This window comes from Ambystoma mexicanum, chromosome 1p, assembly GCF_040938575.1.
Source record: "Ambystoma mexicanum isolate Mex_15411 chromosome 1p, UKY_AmexF1_1, whole genome shotgun sequence".
NCBI lineage: Eukaryota > Metazoa > Chordata > Amphibia > Caudata > Ambystomatidae > Ambystoma > Ambystoma mexicanum.
In genome coordinates, this window is record NC_090921.1 from 390,989,792 (window position 1) to 391,008,074 (window position 18,283).

The 18,283-nt window shown below is 48.5% G+C and overlaps 1 protein-coding gene across 7 annotated transcripts in view; it reads left to right on the forward strand.

Annotated features, from left to right (window-relative positions):
* The window catches only part of LOC138570837 (serine/arginine repetitive matrix protein 2-like), a 638,877-nt gene that overhangs the window by 343,661 nt on the left and 276,933 nt on the right, over positions 1 to 18,283 (forward strand). For all 7 annotated transcript variants that reach the window (XR_011303882.1, XR_011303883.1, XM_069649149.1 and 4 more), the window contains exon 12: positions 14,693 to 14,923. Coding sequence is in view for 5 of the 7 variants with exons in the window: in XM_069649149.1 (XP_069505250.1) it covers positions 14,693 to 14,923 (231 nt within the window). In the remaining 2 variants the exon portion in view is untranslated. The remainder of the gene's footprint in view (positions 1 to 14,692; positions 14,924 to 18,283) is intronic.

Sequence of the window (18,283 nt, forward strand, 5' to 3'; positions counted from 1 at the left end):
TACATTCCTTCACCTGTACTCTGAACTGATCCATGGATTCCCCATCCATGCAAACGTTGGATTAGACTACTACGCTAACTGCTCCAGCCTACCTCGTTAACTATCCCAACTTGTACTAGTTGCCAATATTACCACAATTGAAATCTTCATAATATGATTTCTACTGTGCACATCATTTGCGCCTTTAGCATACTATTCATACTCAACCTCCGTGTGTCCAGCTCAACACTCTCTACTGACGCGTGAGCCCCTTTAAGCCTGACCAAAAACTTCGACTGGCTCACATTCCATTGGACAAGTCAGACACTCCACATTTGGAACACTTCCAAGTAAGCCTTGTACCTCCCAGGAATTCCAGACTCCGATCTAGATTAACTAAATCTTTCGAACCCCTTACCAGATCTATGCCCATGGCAAATAAAAAAAACAACCTTCCTAGTAGCCAGAAGGCCATTAGCGTTAACCCCATCATTACCAGACCATGCCATCACGCCAAGCTAATTATCCTTGTGTGTATATATAAATAAATATTTATACTATAACTCTGTGTGTGCAAGTGTTTACTTGGATACCTGTATCTCCCGATTTCATTGTACAGCTCTACAGCTCACATTACCCCACTTCAAACGAGCCTCAAGACTGGCTGCTCAGTCACTCTACCAACTTGTGTAGTGCAGGCCTATATTAAAAGGTGGGTTACCTAATAACAAGATATAAGTCTTGTAAAGTCCCACACCACATTCTTACCTAACAAATACATATATTACTAATTATAGGCAGGGGTGGACTGGGAACCAAAAGAGGCCCTGGAAATAATGTTCAAAGTGGCCCCAAATTACACATTTTCAGCAAGCCCAACCCTTTTCCTATGGGAAAATTTGGAAATGCAACACAAAAGAGGCCCAGAGTGCCGAGGCCGCCCGGGAAATCTCCAGAGTTCCCAATCGGCCAGTACAGCCTTGATTATAGGGAACAAAATGGCAAAGGATTGGTCTATGCAACATTGTATAGCAGGCTGACCCACTGATTGGTTGGCATTCTCACGCAACCGTGGACTTTTGACTCGGCTAGCAGTATGTAAGGAAACCAAAACCCAGCCAACATTGACTCCTCCTCTTTGTTTTGCACACAGCTGTTCTTCCAGCATCTCCTGACTCTGCAACACTGATCGGCTTCTGAGGTAGTTGAAGTGAATATTTACACAAGCCGGCTTCCATTTTCCAACTATGGCTGTCCTTGCCACAATCTATATTCCTCTATAGCAAGCTTCTATGTATCTTTTCTACCATGCGTTACTGCTTGTGTGGTTGCATGTCATTTCGCCGACCGCCTTTTTTCCGACTGGTGTTTTCGCTTGGGAATTTTGCAGAAAAACCTATTTTGGAATGGAGGTTCACCCTTCCCCCCAACCCTTTATTTACCATTTCGCAACCCCGCCCCCCCATAAAGATTTAGATGGAAATCTTCAGCAAAACACCCGTCTGAAAGGTGTTGGCAAAAAGTCGCAATACCGCTTATTTACACTTATTGGGCAACAATTTACTTTGTCTTCTTTTACATTCATGATTATTTTATCGTTTCGTACATGTTTCTCTTATCGCTTCAGTTACATCATCACTGTGAAGTATTTTCAGATCGTTTCAGCATGGCTTTGTACATCATCTCCATGACATCACTCTGCCCTTGTCAGATTTCGCTCAGCGCTCCAGGATGTCCAATGGTGCGTGCTGACATCCTTCTATACGGCATCCTTCCACACTGTGAGGTTGCATTCAAAATGGTAGTATTAGTGCATACATTCTCATATACGCTCGAGGAGATATAGGCATAACACGAGATCTCACACAGGGCCTGTCTCCTGCTGTTCCAGTATGATAGTAGTGAGGGGCGGGAGCTAGGGAAAATGCATCCACCTGCTCTATAAAACCGTCTAGACTCAAGCCTCCCAAGTGAAAGAGAACCCACTGAAACCACCATAGACACAGCAGAAGACACAATCAACAATTGGATTACCAAGGCACCAGCAAAAACATTCAAAGCAACACCAAAGAAATTGGCAGCAAAATGGTTCATAGAAGAACTGAAAACTACAAAAAAGGAAAATAAATTGACAGAATACACCTGATGAGACAAAATAATACCAAAGACAACTCAAACTATACAAATCAACAGTCCTCAAAGCAAATAAGGCTCTACTACGCCACAAGAATAGAATCTGCAAACAATACACAGAAAGAAAATCATCAAGGAGATAAAACCCTTTTCCTGCAAGCATTCCATCATCCTGACACAAGCACTTTGTGACAACATCACCAAGTACCGGGAAGCTGAAGGCTGCAGCTACCTGGTACTTGCGGCCAAATGTTGGAACACACTCCCCGCCCACCCCCACTCCCCCCATCAGAGCTGAACCCTCTTTATGGGCCTTCAGAGTGAAGGCGAGCGTCCCCCAGATAGCACGATCCTCCCCACAATGAGAGACAATAATGGACTCTCCCAGGATAGGAATAAGGCCAGGACAAAGTGCGGGTGAGCTTAAATGGGAGTTTATCAATCAGAATAGGGCATGCAAAGAACTCTGCAAACTCCGAGAGCGCTCTGTCTGACAATAGCAAAGACAGGCGTATATATTTACAAAAAGCGTCATAAGAACCTACATGCTATAGGGGGCACAAGTTCGTGGGGATTGGGTGGCGACGACTAACTATAGGTGCTGCTGCGATGTGGTTTGCCGTGGTTGGTGCACGTCACTGGTTACCCTCGTGGGTTGGGCTGGGCCGGATAGGTCAGCTGGGCTCATCCGGGCGGTGTTGTTGTGCCAGCCGCGACCAGTGTCAGTGATGAATGTCTTTCCTTTCTGCCCTAAGGCCACGCACACCGCAGTCATTCAACATTGCAATATTATCTTCCCCGGTAAATCTTTCAATAGGTTATTCTACAGGTTAATGCAACACAGGAGGAATGCACCTAGAGTGGGGTCTTTTGGCGATACATCAATACATGGTTACCATCGTCCTGTTGACCGGGTATCATAGGTTGCGAGGTTGGGTCTCAAGGCATGGGACGGCTGTCCGAGTTATGTCTCATTAGAAGTCATTATAAATGTGTTCCTGTAGTGTTGCTACAATATTGGGTGTCCTAATTTTACAGGGGCCATTAACCTAAGGTAAGCCGGTGGGTCGTGGAGCCTAAGAAAGGGCGCCTTTGGATCTGTGTTTTAAGACCGGGGTTTACTGCTGGGTTGTAAATAATTCAGGTGGCAGGCCGTGGCCTTGGGTGCTGCGGGGGAATGTGAATGCTTGAAGCGGCTCCAGCCGAAATGCGGGAGGTGAGCAGCGCAGCACAGGCCTTTGCTTTTTCGTCTGGCAGGCTTCAATGGGAGGAAGGGGGAATGGCCTTGCATGTGCTCACAAAGGTATTTTCCTCGTGTGTTGCAGATTTAAGTGGAGGAGACATAAACATTCACATAATTTACAGTACCCATTGACTCTTTTCAAAGCTTATGTTTTGACATTGTTAGTCCCTTTCACATGGCCATTTAACACACGGTATCTATACGCTAAGTATTTAACACCCACAACATCCTGTTACATTTCTATACATGTGAGGTAAGTGAGGTAGTAGTAAGGTTGGTGGAGCGCGCAGGAACAAACCGTCAACAAGGCTGACGGCAGTGACACATAGTGAGCTTGGACCCGCATATGGTGCCTTTTCGTGCACCCCTTACATGAGCTCTCAATATGGTTGCGTTTGTCTTCCTTTGCACTCTAGCAGCATTAGTTCAGTTATGGTGCGGGGCCGTGGGGTGCAGTCTTCTCGGTGAAACACATAACACGAAAAACCCCCGGGACACCTTTACTATTTACGCATAGCTACGGGGATGTGGATACTTCATCCCGAATGTCATGTAAGCACACATTCTGCCATCTTCATGGAGGTTACAGGTTTTTAGTCAGAAAGGCCGTGGAGAGAAAAGTTTCATCACAGGTGGTTTGCTCATTAGTATTTGGGGACTCTGCTTTTGTCAGGTGACCATTTTACAGTTCTTTTCCACCCCGGCCCGGCTGACCGGGTCATACGGGGAACAGCGATAACTGCAGAAGGTGAAATGTTAGTGTTGGTATCTGACACTAGCTCATGTCCGTCTGTTCGTGGGAACGGGCTCTCAGCGGATCTGCCAGAGAACTGCGGCCACAGGGATAAGTGACACTCTCCAAGGGTGGGGGCCGCGCTGCGGTGCACAGGGCTCAAGCCATCTTTATTTCACAAAAATGGTTTCCAGGGCCTAGCTAAATTCAGCCTGTTTGGTCCATGTCTTCAGCCAGTGGCCTACCCACCACTTGGGCCCTGGTGGCAGGGGGAACCCTGGACGAGCCATGGACTTCACAGGGGGGAGAGAATGCAGGGGAGGGTGGTCCCTTGGACCAATCCTCCCATACAAGAGCTAAAGTCAAATCCTGGCTCTTCGCTCAGCACTCAACCTAACTTGGCTAACAGCAAAAGTTCTGCCCTTCTCCTGCTTGCTACACTGTATATAATTGTATAACGTTTAATACTGTAAATGATGCCTCATGCCTATATTGTAATTATGTAATACCATGCCTGTAATTATGTACCTTGTTGCATTGTGAAGTAAAAGCGCCTAGATACCCCTGGGATAGGCATGCTATATAAGTAAAATAAACTAAACCAACCACATCACCAACCACTTGAGAGCAATAAAAAGGCGCAATCCAGGAGACTATCAACCGAGTCCAGGAAAATGCAACCACGACTGCCGGACCACAGACACTGGGCGAAACACAGATTTGTATTCATTATTTTTATATAGCGCTTTCATCCAAAGCGCTTTACATTATAACAGAATACATAGAACATTATAACCAAGAAGCAATTTACAATGAATCAAACCAATAAAAACAGTAAGCAGAGCAATTCATTGGTAAGGGGGGGAGGGGAAGAGACAGAAGAGGAAGGGGAGGGGGATAGAAGGGATAAGAGGGTGAAGTGAGGGAGGATAAGGGGAAGGGGGGAGGGAGGAGTAGATCATAGGGGGATTCGAGGGAAGGGGGGAGGTTGAGAGGAGGCAAAGGTTTCAAGGTGGGGAATGGAGAAGTGATTACAGGGAAGTGTGAAAGGAGGAAAAGGTAGGTGTGGAGCGTTAAAGGGAAGCCAGCCAAGAGAGGAGAGCTTAAGGAAATGGAGTCATGCGGGGCACGGAGACGGAGGGTACGGATAGCTGAGTGGTATATTGATTTGAGGGGAGCAAGATGAGAAGCTGGTAGTCCAAAGAGTAGGGAGGAGCAGTAGAAGAGGCGAGAGAAGATAAGGGAGGAGATTACAAGTTTTGTTGCATGGAAGGTGAGAGAGGAGTGGACCTTGCGAATATTGAAGAGGTGGTAGCGACAGGCGCGAAAGCTAAGAGAAACATGTTGGGCAAAGGAGAGGGAAGAGTCAAAGTGAATGTCTAGATTGCGAGCATGGGCAGAGATAGGAAGATTGGAGGGGGGATAGTGGAGGAGAAGGAGGGGGAAGAGTATTGGAGGGAAAGAACAGGACTTCAGTCTTATCAGTATTGAGAGAAGGAAAACTGGATGACAGGAAGACAGTTTAAGGAGATCAGAGGAGAATGAAGAGAAAGAGAGGAAGAGTTGGGTTTCATCAGCATAGAAATGGTGAGAGATACCGAATGAAGAGGTAACGGGGGCAAGGAGAGAGGTGTAGAGAGAGACTAGGAAAGGGCCAAGAACCGAACCTTGGGGTACACCGTATTCCAAGGGGAGGGTAGGCGAGGAACGGCCGCCCCAGGAGACAGCGAATGAGCGGGAGGAGAGGTAGGAGGAGAGCCAGTTAAGAACAGAGCCTTTGAAACCAAAAGAAGAAAGAGTATTAGGAAGTAGGGGGTGATCAATAGTATCAAAAGCAGCAGATAGATCAAGGAGGATAAGGACAGAGGATTGCTTAGAGTATCGAGCGGAAAGAAGGGAGTTAAGGATATTAGTGAAGGCAGTTTCGGGTGAGTGTTTAGGTCTGAAGCCAGATTGAGAGGGTGGAATGAGAGAGCGAGAGATTAGTGACCAAGGCTGGGAATAAGCAAGGCGTTCAAGTAGTTTAGAGAGGAATGGGAGAAGAGAGATTGGACGGAAGTTGGAGGTAAGAAGGGGATCAGCAGAAGGTTTCTTCAGGATAGGGATGGTGGTGGCATGCTTAAATGCAGAGGGGAAGGTGGCTGAGGAAAGGCAGGAGTTGAAGAAGGAAGTTAAGTAAGGAATAAGAAGAGGGTAGATCTTGGGGATAAGGGTGGGGCGAGGATCAGAAGGGGCAGATGTCGGATGGGCTTTGGACAGGAGGAGGGAGACTTCAGAATGGGAGACAGGCAAGAAGTCAGACATGCATGCTAAGGGGGAATGGGGGCAGGGGAGAGGAGTAGGAAGAGCAGTTAAGAATCTTGGAGGAGAAGTAGTTTGCAAAGTCAGAAGGAGAAAGGGTAGAAGAAGCTGAAGGGTCAGGAGTAGGTGAGGAGAGAAGGCGAGAGAGGGTTTGGAAAATATGGCGAGGGTGAGGGGCTTGAGTGTGGAGAAGGTTAGAGTAGTATTAACGTTTAGCAGAGGCAAGGCATGAGTCATAAAGAGAATGGTAGGAGAAGTAAGAGGTTTGGTTGGATGGTGCAGGAAATTTGAGCGAGTCGCTCAAGACGTCGAAGGAGACGACGCATCGAGCGAAGTTGAGGCGAGAGCCAAGGTTGAGAGGGTATACGGGTAGGACGGAAAAAGGAGAGGGGGTAGAGTAAGTCGAGAGTGGAGGAGATAGAGGAGGAGAGAGTGGATAGTGCTTCGCTGGGCGGAAGGGAAGAGAAGTCGGGGAGCGAGGGAAGAGAGGAAGAACAAGTGTCAAAAAAGAGAGAGGGTTTAAAGTCGCGAAGGTCCTGTCGAGAATAGATAATAGGGGAGGGTAAAGGAGAAGGTGAAAGGGGACCGGAAGTAAGGGAGGAGAGTAGAGCATGGTCAGAGATGGATAGGTAGTGTAGAGACGGTAGAAGAGGGGTAGGTTGAGTTGATCAGGTCAAGAGTGGGTGGGTGGGAGGAAGAGGAGAGGAGGGGAGATGAGGAGTCAAGGATAGAGAAGAGAGGGGGAGGAGTGAGGGGGGATAGGGAGGTGCAGATTAAAGTCTCCTAGTACAGTTAGAGTAGAGGGGGAAATAAGAGAGAGGAGGTGATCAAGGTCGTCGAAGAAAGAGGAAAGGGGCCAGGAGGCCGATCGATTATTAGAAAGGAGATAGGGTGAGGGGAAGAAAAGGTTTTGTAAAGATATTCAAAGGAAGGGGGGTGCGGAGGCAGAGGAAAGATATTTAGAGTGGCAGAGAAGGCCGATGCCAATGCCACGACCAGAAGGGCGAGCGATGTGAATGAACGATGAAGAGGAGGTGGTGAGGGAAGCAGGGACAGAGTTGTGAAGGGGGAATCCAGGTTTCAGTTAGACATAGGAAATGAAGGTTGAGACGAAAGAACATGTCCAGGACGGCAGCGGTCTTGTTGCAGAGGGATCTGGCGTTCCAGAGAGCACTGTTGATGAGGCTGGAGGGATGGACAATAGGGGGGTGGATAAGGTTAGGACGGTGAGGGGGGGTAGGTGTGGAGTGGGAGGAGTGGGGAAGGGGATGGAGGAGGGAAATGGACAGGAAGAAGAGGGAGAGTAGGAGCATTACAGCAGAACTCACCTGCCTAGAACCAATCACAGAAGAAACCTTTGTCACACTGATCAAGGGCACCAACCTTGCAGGATCCCCAAGAGATCCCTGCCCTCTTGACAGCTTCAAAGGAACCCTCAACCACAGAAACCCGGCAACACACTTCTGGAACCTAATTAATCTATCACTCAAAAGAGGAATAGTCCGTCGTCCTTCAAATCGGCATAGATTAAAACACTGATAACAAAGGAATCAAAGTGCAGAAGACCCAAGCAACTACAGACCGATATCCGGCCTGCCGCACCCAGAAAAGATCCTGGAGAACCACGTGCACAAAATCCTTCTTAAATAAGTCGAAACAAACTGAATACTCGACCGGTAACAAGTAGGCTACAGAACAATGAGAGCAACAGAATCGGCACTTCTATCGATCTGGGACGACCTGAAAATAAACAGATGACTATGCCCAATCGGCCCTCATATTAATGGACATCTCAGCTGCTTTTGAGACAATCAGCCATGCAACACTAATAAAAAGATTGATGTAATGTGTCATACAGGAAATCTCACTAAAGTGGCCCACCTTATTCCTAACAAACAAAACTGAAAGAACCTACCTACCACCGTTCACCTCAAACACCAAAAATGCATCCAGTCTCTCCCCTCTGTTTTTCAACATCTACATGTGCCCACTGATGAAAATCATTCGAACCCACAGACCTGCCTACAACTATGCAGATGAGACACAACTGGTAGTAAAAACAAACTGAGCCCAGGTACAAAATAACAGCCGCAATGATTGCCTCAGACATATACAATTGTGTGACAACTAACAACCTTAAACTACACCCGACAAAAACAGAAATAATGCTATCACCCGCAGAATTTGCTGGAGGGAACCCACAACTGGACTGGCCGGTACACAACCAGAGACTACTGATGTAGATGTAATAGCCTGTTGTCCACGAGTATTCCTAGGTTATCACTGGAACCCAAAAAATGATTCTTCCTCCTACAACTGCTCAGAGGATTACTCCTCTAACTCTCCTTCCCCCACAGAAACCTCAGTCATATCCCTGGTACTCACAAGAATTGACTAATGTAACAAACCAGAAGGTGTCTCCCACTAGTCACTGGGGATCCGTCATCCAGGTGGCCAGGACACGGGCATCGCTTTTAGATCCAGTTCCTGGCGGGTGGACCAGTGCGGGAGGATCACCTGTGAGGGGTTTTCTGGGAGTGGGACACTGGATGGTGAGATACGGTATCCCCTTCCTTGTAACACCTTTACCCCATCCTACCAAGTATAATATTTAGGAACTCATCCCCCTGACCTCAACCTTTACAACACAAATACTTTCAAACTGACAGCCCGCTCTAAGGAAAAACGGACTAACACCCGAGCCGTGTACCTGACATGTTCAAATATTATGGTCAGGCAATTATTGACAGTCACTCACACCTGACATCCACTACACTTCCCCACACAGATAAAAATCAGAGCACGAGAGCACACGGTGACCGAGGCAAAACACACAAGGAAACAGCTGAGCAAGAGAGGAAAGGCGTCAAAACCGAAGGAGATCGCAAGGAAGGCAATTCCCTTGACCTTTTCGACAAGGAAACGTTACTTCTCCAGCATGGGGTCTGGCATGGATTCACATGCTCATGAATAAAAGAATACATAGCAGTATACACATGCACAACCAAGGGAGGTGGCAAAGGCTCAACATTAAGCATTACATCCAAAACTCAACATTAAGCAATTCTTACCTCCTCACCAGGCTCACCTTAGGCGAACAGGTTGCGCAGCACTGCTTGGCCGACCCTGGACTCCTCCCTGGAGTCCCGATCGACGCAGTAGAATCTTGAGAAGGTGTGCGTCGACCTCCACGTAGCAGCCCTGCAGATGTCCAGCAGGGGCACACCAGACGGGAACGCCGTGGTAGCGGCGATCGCTCTGGTCGAATGGGCTCTCGGACGGCCGGGCAACGGTCGGTTTGCCAACAGGTGACAGTGCATGATGCAGCCGGAGAGCCATCTGGAAATGGAAGTCTTTGAGAGAGCCTTCCCTTGATTCACAGACCCAAAGTTCACAAACAGTTGTGACGTCTTCCGAAAACTCTTCGTGCGGTCCACGTAGAACTTGAGCGCTCTAGCTACATCCAGCGAGTGCAAAGTCCTCTCGGCCGGTGTCGACGGCGACGGGAAGAAAACTGGTAACACCAAGGGCTTGTTGAGGTGGAAGTCCGACGGCACCTTGGGCATGAAGGAGGGGTGCGTCCTCAGCACCACCATCGTGTCATGAAAAGTCAAGTATGGAAGCTTACAAGATAGGGCCTGGATCTCTCCCACTCGTGCGGAGGTGATGGCCACGAGGAACGCTGTCTTCCATTACAGGAACTTTAAAGGCGCCGAATGCATGGACTCGAATGGGGCCCCCATGAGCCTGGTCAGCACCACATTAAGCTCCCACGCTGGAGCAGGAGCCTTCACTGGCGGGAATGATCAGAATAGTCCCTTCATAAATTCCTTCACCAGGCGATGAGACCAGAAGGACGCCCGTCCTTAAGTCCTGGTATATCGGGAGATGGCAGCCAGATGTATTTTGATGGAGGCATGAGCCAGTCCAGCTTTGGCCAGCGACAGTAGGTACGGCAGTACTTGAGGGGCCGTAATCCGCAGAGGGTTAATCTTCTGTGCACTGCACCAGACAGAGAACCTCTTCCATTTATGAGCGTAACACTTGAGAGTTTAGGATGCCCTGGCTTTTGCAAGAACCTCTCTGCAATCAGCCGGTATATCGTACCCTCCAAACTCTGGTGCTGCAGGAGCCAGGCCTGCAAGTTCAGCGACTGTGGGTCGTGGTGATGGAGAATGGCGCCTCCTTCTCTGGAGAGAAGATCTGCGTCTGCCGGCAGCTTGACTGGTGGGGACGTTGACAAGTCCAGAAGGTCTGGGAACCAGATCTGCCTCGGCCACGCCGGTGCGACGAGGATCATTCTGCACCTGGACATCTTGAGCTGGTTGATGAGGCGGAGCAGCAACGGCAACGGAGGGAACGCGTATAGAAACAGGCCGTCCCAGGGGAACGAGAAAGCATCGCCCATGCTCCTCGGCTGTGGGAACCTGCTGGCGAACCTCTGGCACTTGAGTTCGTCGCCGTCGCGAACAGTTCGATCTGGGGTTTGCCCCATCGTTGGAAGAGCTGATCCACTTGATCCTGGCGAAGTTGCCACTCGTGGCATGAGTGCAGCTCCCTGCTGAGTGAGTCGGCGATGGTGTTTTTTATTCCTGCCAGGTGGAAGGGAACCAGAAACATCCCCTGGGCGACGGCCCAGTGCCACAGATCCTGGGCCTCCTTGGATAGGGCTGGGGATCTGGTGCCCCCTTGCCTCCGTATGTAGAACATCGTGGTGGTGTTGTCGGTGAAGATCCTCACCACTTTGTCCTTGAGGGACGGAAGGAACGACTTGAGAGCCCAGAACACTGCTCGGAGCTCCAGAATGTTGATGTGGAGAGGCCTCTCCTCCGGGAGCCAAAGGCCTCTTGCGTGGAGACGGTGCAGAGACGGTGCGGGCCCCCCAACCCTCCAGAGAGGTGTCCGTCGTCACCGTCTCCTGAAACGCCGGGGTTTGAAAGTCTGTGCCTGTAGTGAGGTGAGCACGGATGCCCCACCATAGGATCGCCCGACGGAACTCCTCGTCGAGAGGGATCCTGTCCTCGAAGCAGCCCGTCGCCTGAAACCAGTGGGCGTCGAGGAACTCCTGTAGTGGACGCATCCGAAGTCTGCAAAGGGGTACAAGGTAGGTGCATGAGGAAATCATCCCGAGAAGGGACTTGATGGACCTCACCCTGGCCACGTCCGTGGCTACCAGGCGCCGCACCTTGCCCAGGATGGTCTTGGTCCTCTCCTCTGACGCGGGAGGCCAATTGCCCCACTGTATCGAGCTTCGCTCCCAGAAACAGTGCTACTTGCTATGGAACCAGGTGGGATTTGAGGTATTTGATGGCGAACCCCAGCTCCGTGAGCAACCGGACGGTCCTCGCCGTGTGTTCGACGGCGAGTTCCCTTGTCCTTGCCCGGATTAGCCAGTCGTCCAGGTAGGGGTAGACGTGGATCCCCTGCAGGCGCAGTCACTGGTGCCAGGCACTTGGTGAAAACGGTAGGGCTCTGAATTGGTAGTGGCTCCCTGAACCACGAACCTGAGGAACTTCCTGTGCCTTTTTAGAATGGGGATGTGGAAGTAAGCATCCTCCAGGTCCAACGACGATAGGAAGTTGCCTTCCTCCAGCTGCCCCAGCACGTGCTGGAGGGTGGCCATCCTGAATTTCTGCACCTTGATGTATTTGTTTAACCTACACAGGTCCAGGATGGGGCGCCAACCGCCTGTCTTCTTTCTGACGAGGAAGTACCTTGAGTACACTCCGGAGCCCCAGAGCCTCCTGGGGACGAGCTTGATGGCACCTTTCTTGAGTATTGCCCTTACCTCCAACAGCAGTTGAGGGACGTGATTCTCCTTCCTGGCCACGGGAGGGATGCGAGGGCACTTCTTTTGGAATTCCAGCGAGTGCCCGTTGGCCAGGGTGTCCAAAACCCAACGGTCGGTGGAGATGGACTCCCACACGCTGAAGAACTTCGTCAGCCGGCCTCCCACCGGGGTGCTTCGGTGGGGGCCCGACAACAGTCTTGCTTGGAGGAGGCCTTGCCGTCTTGGCGACGACGGCGGGATCGCCCTTGCTTGCCGCGGCCTCTCTAGGCCTCCTGGGAAGAGGAGCGGGCGCCTGGCGGTAAGTGGAGGATCCACCGCTGGATCCTTTGGAGACACCCAGTTTGCCTCCGGAGCTCCGAAAGGCCCATCACTGTTGAAGCACCCCTAGGGCCCGGGCTGTCTCCGAGTCGGTCTTGATGGCCTGTCTTGATAGCCTGTCCACCGCCTTACCAAAAAGGTTGTTGCCGTCGAACGGCATGTGCAACACTCTGGTCTGGACGTCCTGGCGAAAGTCTGTCGCCTTGAGCCATCCTCGTCGTCAGAGGCAAACTCTGTTGCCCAGTTGGCGAAATCTGGTATCGGCAATGTCTGTTGCCACCGTTATGGCGTGATCCGACGCCACCTGACCTTCCTGCAGAATTGCTAGGGCCTCCGCCCTCTTGTCAGGTAGGAAGTCTAGCAGGGGAGCTATCTTGAACCAGAGTTCAGAGCACAGCAGCAGGGCTTCACCGGGCAAACCAACGGTCCAGGAGTTGCAGCAGGCGTCCTCTTCAAGTTCTTATTCGGTTCCTTCGTCCAGTGGACGACTCTGCCTTCCAAGCCAAAAGCCTCACCTTTTATTCAGTTCTCTCCCACCTAGCTGTCAGTTACCCAGCAGGGTGGCTGTCCTTACTGGACAGTCAACTGGCCAATCGCCACAGAGTGCATTTGAGTCTCCTAGGAGACTAAGCACAGGGAGTTTCGGGCACCTCCCTCACTTCATGCCTACCCCAGACACCCTGGAGCCAGAGGCAGGATTCACTCGTGAATCTCGCCAAAGGCAAAGCCAACAATGGGACCAAACCGGGTTTGGTGTGCAGCGTAAATCTCAAGAAGGACCTTTCCACAAAGAAATGGCAAACGAAGAAGACCAGGGCCATTTTGACAAAAATGGCACCCTTGGGTGCTTTACTGCAGCTGCGAACGCAGCCCACGGTAAATGCACACCATGGTAGTTAAAACAAAACCACTGCCACCAGCCATTCAATGAGAAAAGGGTAACATCAAAATGTTACATGAGAAGCTAGACAAAGGGGATACTAGGTAACACCTCCAGCACCCTATCGTAAAATAGTGTGTGTTGGGTCTCGAAAGTTACAAATATAAGTAGTCAATTTCAATGTACTACTCTGGGAAACAGTTGTTTATCCCAGAGAAAGTATTTAAACCTTTGGGAAATCTGAAAGACTTCCCTGTGTCACTGCACTGAAGGTGCTGTCTGACACAATGTCAAAGGTGATGCCTATGGAGTTTGTCAGACTCCACAACCAAAAGAAACGCAGTGTATAAAAATCACATTAAAATACATGAAAGAGTGGGAAAAGGGTCTCAATCTGTCCAGGTTAAAAAAATAAGTCCTCAAAATCTAGCAAAGTTGCTGGGGGTCTCTAAGCTGTAGGGAATTAGCACATTTCTGAGAATTCTTCCTAACTGGGATCTCCTTTGAAAACAACTTAACTCCCACCACCTCCCCTCCCCTTGGTGCCTGGACTCCGGGCGACATCCAAAGGTTGCTGGGCCAGACCACCTTTTGCTACGCCGCCCTTGGGCTTAGTGTTCAACATGCCACCTCTGAGACCCCTCCTCCAACCATTTAGAGGACACAGCTCCACAACAATTGTAACGTAGACTGATGGAAGAACGGTTTCAAAGTGAGGGGACTAAAAAAAACTCTATTGAACAACTGTTAGGGTCTCTGCCCCCCTCAAGGGTCCGGAAAGGGCTCGGGCTCCAAAGACCCCCGAAACACCAGTCAAAAGCACTGTCGACCCCTCCAGAGGACAGCCGACAATCCGGACATTCCCTCAGGACTTTGGCAGGGGACACCATGCTCAGTTCTTAAACCCAAGATCAGTCACTAAAATCCTGCTCAACTTCAGGATCCGTAATCTACCACAAAATTAAAATCCTAATTCCAGTGTAGTCCAGATTTGAAACCCTCACCCTGTCTAATCAATAACTGTCATAATCCATGTTAACACATCATCTGAGGTTAGAGAATTTGTAAGCTTGGCTCCCTCTTTCTTAAGATTGGAAGCCGTGGGTGCAACCGGCAATAGATCCTGCCTACTGCATTGCTAAATACTGTAGGAGTGAGAACATTCCATTTTAAAGTAAACAGTCATCCATCTTTGTGCATTATAATTAAGCTTTCTAAGTTCATGAAGAGACACATTGTATTCCTGAACTTGCTATAATTTGAATCAATATTTTGAGGTTGCTTGTTTTAAAATTCATAATTCTATTGTTTCAGATAAACCTCACAGTCCTGCCTTGAAATCCTCTGAATCTCTGGACCTTGACCTCGGGACTGAAGAGTCCACTCAAATTTCAGAAGGTGCGCAGTGTGAGCCTGCAGAGAGCTCCAACTCAGATGACGTAGAACCCAATGTACCATCAACACAGTGTCCACTCCCTCAGGGTGGACCTCTTAAGGAAGCAACAAAATCACCGAAGAGATTGTCCTCTGCACGAGAGACTGTAGGCAAGTATCCATGTGTGTTTTGGGGGCTTCAATCTGTTTTGTATTAGCATCATGTGCATTTCCCTTTCTAGTGCTTGAATTCAGAATTGCTTTCAGTAATTTATGGGAAGGAACGGTTCTATTCTGTCTCGAATAACTCCTCATTTTTTTATCAAAGTGATGATGGTGGTTTTGTGTTTATGTTTAGCACTACTACACCATAATCCCTCACCATTACTATGCTGACTAGTGCTTATGGGAATTGTAGTCCATAGCCTCTCAAGAGCCAAAGGTTATAGACCTTCCTTAGATCATAATGTGGCTGACCTGCTAGGACATGATTGCTTGCAAACTTCGAAATGAGTTACCCAACAGTGTTCAAGCATTAAGTCATTTAGTTTCAACTATGTGTGAAGAGTAGCAACAGTGCATTGTAATTGTTTATGTATACAGCGCTTATACACAGGTGTAGTGCTACAAAGCGCTTCAAGGCGGGAAGGGAACAAGGGAATACAGTAATCATTCTTAGTCTTTGAATTTTCTGAATGATCTAACAGAAAAAGTAGCATACTAGGCCTGACAGCATTTCTCCTAGTGCAAGTGCACGGGGGCTTTATATTTCCATCCTCCAATAGAAAAGCTGGTCTTTGTGCAGAGGCAAATATTCTGAAATGAAATTAGCATATAAGCACATTAATTTAGCTGGTCAGTCCACGGGATGGGCCAGGATTCTTTCAAAGGCTCAGGAGGCATGGATCCTCGAGCAGGGGTAGAGACTAGTTGTTCCTGCTGGTCATATGGTCAAAGCACTGACATTGGCCTTCTTGAGATCAAGACAGAGGAGCAGGACTTCAGCTTGTCTTTCCTGGTGGCAATGCTGATCAGCTGCAATGGTCATCCTCTGCTAGTCTGTCCTCTAGTTGCTCTATGAAGCTATCCCATGAAATTGATAACATGGTCCAATGGCACAACCTCTGCCCACTTGACCTATAAATTTGCAGAATTGTCAACCTATGGGTGAGCTTCAGGTTAAGATGGGTTACCGTTATTCATAAAATGCTGCACACTTTTAAGATGGGTCATGTGTGCATCAGATGTGCTGTGTGAATTCTACATTCATAGACCATGTTTCCAACTTTGCCATTTCACTGAACTGAGTTTTCAGGGTCAACTGGCAAGCCAACAAGCCAGAAGATGAACAGGAATACTGGAAAATGACCAGAATATGACCCGTGCTATAATTCCACAGGTTAATAGTGCTTGCAGTGCTACCTGCATGCTCATTTATCCGAGGTGTATTTGTCAGGGAGACTTATTTGTAGGCTTCATCTCCTTTCTGAGTGAGACCCCCAGCACTTTCTGCTGGAATTCTGTACCTTTTTCTTTAATCCTGAATGATTGGAGCCTTTTGTCACTCAATCATTCTTATGGGATCTGTCTTTTTGAACTCGTACCTTTGTATTTCCCAGCTCATTGTTCTGCTGGGGACCCCTCTAGTCCCCCTTTGAGATTATTTTCTATATACTAGAGTAACTATAGTTCTTAAGGATGCTTAGCATCTCTCCTAAAACTTTATGGTTTTAGAGACTGGCACACACCACCTTCAGTGAAGTGGCAAGGGTATATCTCTCGGCTCCTGTGAATTTTATGTCACATAGGAAATCTCCTAGTTCTGTCTGGTGGCAGTGGATGTGTTCTAACAACTATTGTATGCATTTTCAACCGCTAGCTATGTCCATAGCCCTGGTTATACAAAATAGTCACCCAAATGTCACTCCACTGCCCTTTGCCTGCCTGAGGGCCTGAATGGGACGAGCTACCACTGGGGGTCTGGCTGTCGTGATTGGACAGCCGCCCGACCCTTTCTGTAAATTACAGAGGAGTGTGTGCCGGAACTGTATAAAAGGTGAGGCTCCTGGGGTGAAAGGGAAGTCGACCACTGGAAACTGAAGTAACCGAAGATGACCTCCAGAGATGCCTGCAGACACTTTGCAACCTGATCCCGTTTTCTAAGCGACTGTGGAACTCAGAAGAGGACTCCTTCCCTTTGACTGGAGGGAACAACCAGTCCCAAGACCAACTTTGGTTTGAGCCATCTTCCGAAGTCCTGTGAGTTTCCAGAGCTGTGAAACCCCAATACCAGGAGACCTGTTGCCCATTCCGAGTGCTTTGTTGTGGAAAGGCTGAATTTGTCCATATCTTTGCTGAGCCCTCAAGGACATGCCAGAGACCCAACCCAACTCCTCCAGACCCCCTCAGAGTGCAGGGCTGTAAGAAGCAAAGAAGATTGACTGGGCAAACCGGGTCCTTCGAAAGCCATATCAGAGGTCCTCCTTTGAGATTGCTCTGAGAGATCTGTCCATTGTCCTGCTTTTTATCAGACCAAGGAATCCTGAGGTCTGGTCCAGCGCTGCCTAGTTAAGGAGAATTCGGCCACAATCTTTTCTTCTAACCTAAGGTACTGTGGGAAAAAAGTATTGCTTACCTTGCGCCATGAAGTCGCTCCATGGCGTTGAGTGCACATAGAAATGTCCAAGGTACCACCCCCTCCTTACTTCAGACTCAAGCCGCTACTTGTGTACCTTTAGCTAGTCCTTAAAAGGGTCTCTGACGTTGGTTTAATCTTGCTACATCAAAAGTATCCACAGGAACGTTTTGTATTCTGCTGCTTGTCAAGTCTTTAAGCCCTCTCCGACTGCCTTAAGCTAGGGTTGCGTTTTGAGACTTGAAATACTTGCTGTGCAAAGAAACTACCTCTAGAACCTAACGCTGTTCTAGTATAACACTAACCAACTATTTTCCTTCCCAAAAGTCACTATCTTATATGTGTATGCAGAGTAAATGTCTTTACTGCATTTCTGATAAGGTTTGTGAGTGCGCGTTATTACCGATAATACGGTAGAACGGTCATTACTGTCAAAGGCTGTAACAAATGTAACCGCAAGCAACTACAAACTAAGCAGTGGCCTTTGAAAAGTATCCTACAGTATGCACAACTGTTTTGGTTTATTGTGCTATGTATTTTAAAGTGAATCTTGTGTAAATATTATCTATATTTATGTGCAAGTGTTTCTTTGATGTGCATTACTAACTAGGTTCGGTGTACCTAACTACAGTGTACCTATAGTAAGCCTGACTGCTCTCCCACTCTAACAAGGTTCCAGCAGTAGTACAGACGGGTACTAAGAGTTGAGGATCTACAAACCACTGGCATAGTTTTGCAAAGTCCTACATTCCAGAGGACAGTATTGAAGACTGATCATGCCCAGTTTGGCAGAAAGTACATCCTTTAGTTTTCCTACGTCACTACACCCAAACTTTGCAAACAGAAACAAGTTTCGGCCACACTTTTGCAAATGTTTTCTTTATTTTCTCAAAACC